Consider the following 8811-nt stretch of genomic DNA (forward strand, 5'->3'; position numbering starts at 1 on the left):
AAATTGCAACCTGGTTCTGAAGCCGGCAGTTTAGTGTTTGCGGCGACGATCAAGCATGTTTAGACGGGGCTGCCTGGGGAGCGGCGTTGACTTCAGTGGGGTTCCGTGCCCGGACCCAGAAAGGGCGAGTGGAGCGTGTGGGGGCAAAGCTGACGGGGTGGGTTTTATGGCTTCTGAGACTCGCTTGTAGGTCAGAACTAAGAGGGAGTACGCCGCCGGCAGGGAGCCTGAGGTGGAGCTGGAGTCGTCGGCCGCTCAGGCGAGCGTCGTCAGCTGGAGCTCCGGAACTGCTGCGAATTGAGCATATTGCGTGTGCTCAGTTCGAGCATGGCTCTGGAGGGGACTGACGTCAATCGAGAACAAGCGTCGTGGTCAGTCAGGGAGAGGGATGGTCTCTGAACAAACGGCACTGCTGGAAGTCAGCAAGGCCGAAACAAACGGCGCCCCGGTTACACCAAGTCGCCAGCAGCCAACTTTGATCTCCTGTCAGAGGTTCGTAGAAGTTAGGAGTTTCTGAGAGAGGATGCGCCCTGTTTTACTGAATGCCTCTGGCGTCGCACTGACGCGTTGACTCATCTCTACGTAGGGCCGGCTGTTTCACAAGCCACGACTTTTCATAGAATGATTCATTGAGGATTAGGGACAGGCAATGTGGTAACACCTGTGTATCGCTGAGGGCCTTCAGAAATACATGCCCCCCCCGCCGCGTTAGGTCTATGGTGCGGTTCCTATTTTCAAAGGTCTGTTTGCGTCTTCATTTCACCAAGTTCAGATCCTCTTTCGTTAATCCTGGTCATTCTTTCATTTACACGGTTCTGTCTCGGTGATTGCTATGTGACTTCTCTACCGCAGATTTCTTTTTATGACGTTAATTTGACCCGGAGGAGAGGCTGTTTCTCCCTCCCCCATATTTTAGCTTTTGTTTCATCTCCTCTTCTCATGCCTGGTTTGCATGCTCCAGCCCCCTTTCCCTCAAAACAAGCACTGTTTTTGTTTTGTTTCGCGAGAGACATTCTTTGTGTCGTGCTTGCTGCATCCCCCATCCAAGAGTTTTAGATTTATTGGTGTTTTCTTTGCCGTGCGATGTTGTTTGAGGCAACACTTGGAGGTAAAAGTTAATACTTCCTTGGGTGGGTAGTCGAAGATTAGAGACATTGAGCACTTAAAATAATTGGTCAGAATTTAATAGTCTGCTCTCTCTTGTCTGCAGTGAAGCATAGATGGTATAAAAAACGGCTGCCATACATGGTATGTGTCCTCCAAGATACCATTTATTATAGGTGCGTCTCCAGATTTTTTTATTTAGAAGGTTGTTCTCTGTTATATTATCTTGGAAGATATTTTTTCCCTTATATTTTCTTTATCGAGTGATTTGTGTTGGTTGGATTGAGAACCAGATTCAAGTTGTCAAATAGTATCAGGTATTATTCGGAAGAGAAATACGATGACAATTTAAAGCCACAAATACTTGCATATGGAATGACAGTGTATTAATTAGTGGCTCTTTTGTGTTAAGACCAGCATTGAAATATCTTAGCTGCTTCTGGTGTGAAAATGCCAGCAGGGGGGGAGCTCCTGTAGGTTGCGATAGAAACGGATACCATACGGGGAATATCTCTCCCCTTTTTTTTCGCATCGTTTTGTTGAGATTATGATGTTGTTTCTATCAAGGTACTGTGTGTGCCTATGGTATCTGGTATGTCGTTTTGCAAAGCTAGGAGTGCCCCTGCTGGACAGTTTACATGCGGAATGGGTTAAATATTTCAACTGTTGGCTTTTAACTTCAGATGGGCCACTAGTAAATAGAGTAGTACGACTGATTATAATGGTTCATAGTTGAGAGTTTGGGCTGTAATGTTGTCTTTCGTATTTTATCTTCTAGGAATAATATTTTAACTCTGGAGTACTTTATTTTTCAAACCTGACTTTTCTGTTTCTGTCAGCTCAAGACACAATACTGATGAAACGGAATAGTACGAAAGAAGATATCTTCAAGATGTGATATAAAGCAGAATGATCCCTGTTAAAAATGGAATGGAGTGAAGCACCTCATATAATGTCGTTTGGTAACATCCTTATCGAGAGGCGCGTTTCCATTATGCTTTCGATGCTGCGAGAAGAGGAGGCAGCTTTAAATTCATGACGCCATGGTATTGTTAAGTCAATTGTCTCTAAGTTTCGTTTTACGTCACCCAAGTGAGTTAGGTTGTAACTGTTTCTCAAGTGTGTGCCTAAACACAATTTCACGCAAGACACCAGCAATAAAAAAATTATCTTGGTGGAATCGGGGTGATTGGCAGCATGCACCGGGTGACACCTACGTATTAGTGCTTGGGATAGAAACAAAATCAGTGGGCTTTTATTTTGGAGGAAAGGGGGGTTGGGCGATCCGAAGGTGAGAGAGATGGGCAGAATTGACAAAGATGCTCATACAGGACTGTGAGGGGGGAGGGACAACATCTTTCTCGGTCAGGTTTAAGTTCCAATAGATAGCGAGTGTCGTGAGTGGGAGAGTGCGCTAGCAGTTCAGACGTGTCGAAGGCTGGTGTGAATGAAGAGATGTGAAGGTTAACGAAGAGGACTCTGAACTGGTGGATAGACGCAGGCACCGACTTTGATATGAAAGACCGGGACATAGACTTTTCTGGCTTGCATGGGGGAGGTGTTTTGTCTGGAGCTCAGCAGCATGCATGGTGTACGGTGTGCGAACATTGCTCCCTCTCCTTTCTGAGTATTAGGAGATGTGCTTTTATTCAGCCGGGGTAGTAAGGATACCTGTGTTTCAGGTGGTCAGCCGATGGCATTTCAGGTAGAGATAGCGCGTTCTTTCAGAAACGTACTATGCTGACGAACGTCTCTGAGAAGGAGAATCATATAGGTAGGCTGTGAGAGCTTTGGTGTGTAATGGCTTGCTGTGTTGTTCTGGCTGTGGAGTTCGAGTGCTGTTTGTTCAGAGAGTCTCTCTCGTGACGTACTCGACGAGGGGTTTGTCTTCGAGTGCAGACGTCAGGTCCTTCCATGACATGGCGAGGTAGAGCGGAGTTGTCCCTTGCTGCCAGGGCATCTCTGAGTGGCGTTCAGGGATGAGTTGGCTGAGGGTGCAATGCTCCAGTCCGATCATGCTCCACCGTGGGGTAGTTCCTTGTTCTTAATTTGAGTCATCTGTAGGCTTTTCCAGAGCGCCCTAAGACTTTATAGCTCTTCCAACTCTCACGCCTGTTTTGGGAGTCTCGGGGCGGCTGTGTTATGAGAGTATATCTTGCTTGGGCTCGGTTAGTAGGTGTCTGGATCGTGCCGAAAATCGCACTGCGGCTTGGACAGCTGTTGCCTGAATTTAAGACTGTATGGTATCGGTTTCTATCGCAACCTAGGGAGCTGCCCCCTGCTGGCCATTACACAGAATGCAGGCTTAAGATATTTCAATGTTGGCTTTAACTTCAAAGAGCCACTAATTATACACTGTTAATGGTCATATGCAGAGTTTGGGCTTTAATTTGTCTTCGTTTTCTCTTCTGAATAATAACCTGGATATTTATTTTACAACCTGATTCTGTTTCTTCAGATCTCAACAACACAAAATCACTGATAGAAAATATAGAAAAATATCTTCCAAGATGTAATAAAGCAGAATGATCCCTTTAATAAAAGAAATGGATGACGCACCTTTAATAATGTTCTTGGTCACATACCTTATCTGCAGAGCCGTTATCCATCTTTGCTTGAGCTGCAGACAGAAGAGAGAGGCAGACTTTAAATTCTGACCCAATTATTTTAAGTTCAATGTCTCTAATTTCTACTTTACGTCCACCCAAGTGAAGTAGGTTAACTTTTACCTCCAAGTGTGTGCCTAAACACATTCTCACGGCAAAGAAAACACAATAAAAAAACTCTTGGTGATGGGGTGATGCAGCATGCACGGTGACACAAAGTAAGTGCTCTCGGGACAAAACAAAAACAGTGGCTTTTATTTTGGAGGGGAAGAGGGGGGTTGGGCTGCATAACCAGCAGAGTGAGCAGAGATGGAGAGATGAAACAAAAAGCTAAATGTGGGGAGGGAGGACAACAAGCTTCTCCTCGGGTCAAAGTTTAACGTCCATAGAAAGAATTCGGAGGGAGAGTGCAGCATAGCATACGGTAGAAGCTGCGTTGTAAATGAAAGAAGTGGAAGGAGTTAACTGAAGAGGACTCTGAACTTGGTGAATATGACAGCAAACAGACCTTTGAAAATAGGAACCGGCACCATAGACTTTCTGGCTGGCTGGGGGGGTGTTTTCTGGAGCTCAGCGGTACCGGTGGTCTGAGCCACATTGCTCCCCATGTCTGAGTCATTAGAAATGTCGGGCTTTGAACAGCCGGCCCTACGTAAGGATGAGTCACTGTTTTCAGTGGTCGAGCCAGATGGCATTTCAGTAAAAAGGCTATCCTTCTCAGAAACGTCCCTACTGCTACGAAGATCCTCTGAAGGAGAATCAAAGTTAGGCTGTGGCAGACTTTGGGTGTAAGGGGGCTGTTGTGTTTCTGGGCTGCTGGACTTCAGAGCTGCTGTTTGTTCAGAGACGATCTCCTCTCCCTGACTGACCCACGAGCGTTTGTCTCCGATGGACGTCAGGTCCTCCAGAGCCATGCTGCGAACTAGAGACAGATTGCTAATTTCCGCCAGGCACTCGGAGGCGTCCAGGCTGATCGCCCTCTGAGGGTCCACAGCTCCAGTCCACTCAGGGCTCCCCCTGCCGGCCGGTACGTCCTCTCTTATCTCTGACCTACAGCTGAGGTCTTCAGAGGCCCATAAAGACTCACTCAGCCTCTTCCCACACTCTCCCACCGCCTCGTTTCCTGGGTCCGGGGAGCAGGAAGCTCCCATGAAGTCAACGCCCTCCCCAGCGGCTCCGTCTACAGCAGGCTTTGATCCGTCGCCCGCAAACTCACTGCCGGCTTCAGAACCAGGCTTTGCTAATTTGTTTGGAAAGCAGATTAATGATGACATTCACAGCACTGGTTTTCCATCTCCCCATTGAAACCCAAAAAAATTATAATAATTTCAAATGTTAACAGAACTGGGCACTTGATATCCATGGAGGAAGATAAAAAGAGACTATTCCATTAACCAGAAAAAACAACCAGAGAGCTATAAAACGTGAAGATGCAAGAGACGAGATCAGTGGTGGAAAAAAGCCCACATGAAAATAAAATGAGATGGAAAATGGATGTTAATGCATCACACTGGGGTGACAGACAACAGATGATGCATTCCAGTGAACGTAATGAACAACAGACCACTAAAATGTCTATTTTTATATTTAAAAAAGTGATTAAAATATGTTATAAAGTCTCCCTGAACTCCGTCTGACTGTAAAATAATTCATCCCCCCAAAGAAGTTTTTTAATGAACTTTTTACAGTAATAAAGCAAAATATTAAGAGAATATTAAAAGAAATCTATACAGTGAGTCTGGAGTGTGACGCCACAATATGTTACTATTGTTTATTTAGCATTTAAATGATGCATTAATAAACTGCATTATTCAGTTTATTAAAGTAATAATTATATGTCCTCATCCTGCATAAATTATATTGGTTACCTACTTTAATTGTTGTTTCTATTTCATGATCGCTTCACTTTAAAGACATTTAATAAGTGTTTAATGTTAACCCTGATAATGGACTTCATCAGGTGGACACAAACATGACTTTTAATGAATAATAATGCTAATTGTAATTAAAATTAATTATTTTATTATATATATAATGATCTTTTTATATATATTTTTTTACTTTTAGTTTATCAATACATCATTTAACTGCGAAAAGTAATTAATAAAGCTAAAATTACCTATTTAAATTGTTTAATTTATTCATTTGTTCTAATTAAACCCTGTAATAGTTTATTTTTTTATCCTTCAGGTGGCACAATCCAGACTGTGTAATACAATAGCAGCAATATATGATAAATCTATCAATAATTATCACATATCAAACAGCTTCTTCCTCTCTGGGTCCACCTGGAGATATAAGTGTGTTCATATCTGTCTCCTGCAGTAAATAAATTCAGTCTAAGTGCGATCAATAAAACATTAAACAGCCTACCTGTTGAAGCTGCTCCTCCTGCTGCTGGTTGAACATGATGAGACAGATGGAAAAAGACACATTAGAGCTCGATCAGTAATGACTTTCTATCAATCACGGCGGATTAATACACTCACTCGCTGCAAAGAAATCAATACGAAGCCCACACACAGCCCACAAATATAGCAAATAACTGTTAAATATATAGAAAACAGGGGGTGAATATGCAAAACGTCTGAGATGGTGCAGCAGTACCACACCTAAACTGGTGCTTCAGCTGTTTTTAACATTATTCTGGCGTTCCCCAACGACTGGGAGCATCTGTTCAACAGATCACAGGAGTCTTAAATCTGCCTGTGGTTTGGCCATAACCTTCACTCTGAAATAGCCAGGATGTCTTTTTTGGTTTGTTTTTAAAGAAAAAGGGACATGTTTGAGTCTGCTTATGATCATGTTTCAGTTCTGAAAGGAGCAGAGTTTTAACCATCAGAGGAAGCATAAAGAAACAAGAACGAAGCCACAGAACAAACCCAAAAACAGCACAACAACAACAGTTTTCCAATAATGATGCTGAAAGAAAAAGATAGTGAGCTTAATTTTATAATCAGGACAAAAACACGAGAGCAGCAGGACGCTTTAGTCATAAAACTAGGACATAAAAGAAGGAATAAAAGAGCATTTTGGGAAATACACTTATGTGCTTTCTTGCAACGAGTACGGCGGCTACAACCAGCTAGTCGGTTAGCTTAGCTTAGCACAAAGACTGGAAGCAGAGGGAAACAGCTAGCCTGGCTAAAGCTCTCGAATTAACACGTTATACTGTGTTTGTGTAACCTGTGTTATAAAACCAAAGTGTGAAAAACAACTCAAGACGACGACAAGACGATAAGTTGATCTTAATATCGTTATTTTTACAATTTTAATTATATATAATATATCTTATTTAAGTTTATAAATCATCATACGTCAAAGAATGCATCAATTCTTAATATTAGTCACATAAAAAGTAGGATAATATACTTATACTTATATACTTATAATTTGTTTTTATCTTACATCAGCTGCTTTGACAGGTAATGTAATAATTTGCTTTAGAAAACTAACAAAATTCGACATTAATTAGTAAAATATATAAAGATTAAAAAACTTCTGTTAACACATTTTAAATAAGTTTGGAGAAATTCTGCATATGTGTTTAATTTACTTACTTATTTTAAGTTCAATTAACTGAGTAGAATTGGGTAAAGTTCACTTAATTTGCCATAGTTACCTTAAAATAAATACTCTTTCACACTTAAATTGTTTGAGTTTCAGACGTTCCGGTAGGCGGACAGAGGCTAGCTGTTTCCCCTCGTTTACAGTCTTTATGCTAAGCTAAGCTAACCTGACTGTTTCCCCCAACTGATACGTTTTAAAGATGCTAGAAGAAAAACAACTGAAAGCACAAGCAGCTGAAAAAAGAGCTCAAAAGGGCCGGTGGCGTACCGAGCTGCCCCTCGCCATCATGCGAGGCGCTCTCTATCCCCGAGGGCTGAGCTTCAACGCCGCCTTTCTCTGCACACGTCTCCGCTGTAGGACAAACGGAGGTCGGTCAGTCAGGAAACAGGAGCCGCTCAACCCTAATTCCCGAATTGTGGTATTTCTTAAACCCCTGATGACCTCCCTTTTTTGTTTCCACTATCATCTGTCACTGTCAGTATTTATGATCAAAGCGAGCTCGACCCAGACTGGAGTGGAGCTACTGCAGGCTAATTGTTACAGGCACAGAGAGCCATTCTTTTCCATGTTAGGCCTCCACGATACAAGTGCTGATTCAAGGAGGGGGATAATAGGCTCTTATTGCACGTTGACAGCAGCTACGTGGCTATAAATATCAGGCAAATGAGCAGGTTTAAAGCACACAATAGCAAGGCGGGTTAGAGTAAGAGAGAAAATAATAAAGAAACTGCAAGATGAAGCTTGTCTCTGGTTATATCTCTAAAACTAAATAAAAGTATCTTGTAAAAGAGGAGAAATTACTTGCAATCAAACATATTAAATGAAGGTAATCTTTGGTGTTTTTAAGCATGAGGAGTGCAGGTCGGGGGGGGGTGGCGTACCCTCACAGTGGCGGCTCTCCAGCTCAGAGAGTTCACTCACAGATTTCATCCCATTCTCACCAAGAGCTGCTTCGTTCTCTGCGAATTAAAGGTAAACTGGAGGGTTTATTGCGACAGAAGTTTGACGTTACTGTGAAAAACGCTGGAAAGAAAATCAGCCACAGCTAATGTTCAGGTGAGCTGTGAAATAGAGTTAAAATGGTTAAAACCTTGTTAACATGTCATTGTAACACAGTAAATAAGACAAAGATTCAACAACAAACCATAAATACATAATAAGGTATTGTTCATGTCACTCATAACAGCCCATTAAGCACATAAATAAAAGGAAAACACAATATTACAATGACACAAAGGGTTCGTAAAATATACGTTATTTATGTTCGCTGTTAAAAGTCCACATGAAACAGTCAGAGAGCTGTTTGCTTCCACATCTTTACGTATTTCCCAGTGAACCACAACACGTCCACTTTCTATAAGAGATTCTCCCACATCCCGACCGCTATCCGCTCGCTACGTCGGTACAGATTCTTATCGTTCCTGAAAATCTTGATAGTGATTTGGAGACAATGACAGCTGATAGCTGCTCGTCTTCATGTTAAACATACTGTTAAATTATATTTACAGTTTGTCGACTGTACGCAGTGTTA

At 42.3% G+C, this 8811-nt stretch overlaps 1 protein-coding gene across 23 annotated transcripts in view; it reads right to left on the reverse strand.

Moving 5' to 3' along the window:
* Positions 1-8811, reverse strand: part of mapta (microtubule-associated protein tau a) — a gene marked incomplete at its 3' end in the record, with an annotated part of 31368 nt that overhangs the window by 9903 nt on the left and 12654 nt on the right. For 10 of the 23 annotated variants that reach the window (XM_035663368.1, XM_035663376.1, XM_035663420.1 and 7 more), the window contains 4 exon segments: positions 3690-3724; positions 6084-6107; positions 7548-7631; positions 8162-8239. In XM_035663368.1, coding sequence (XP_035519261.1) covers positions 3690-3724; positions 6084-6107; positions 7548-7631; positions 8162-8239 — 221 coding nt within the window. 23 annotated transcript variants of the gene reach the window in all.

The sequence above is a fragment of the Morone saxatilis genome, unplaced genomic scaffold, assembly GCF_004916995.1.
Source record: "Morone saxatilis isolate NCDOM2014 unplaced genomic scaffold, NCSU_SB_2.0 Contig1, whole genome shotgun sequence".
NCBI lineage: Eukaryota > Metazoa > Chordata > Actinopteri > Moronidae > Morone > Morone saxatilis.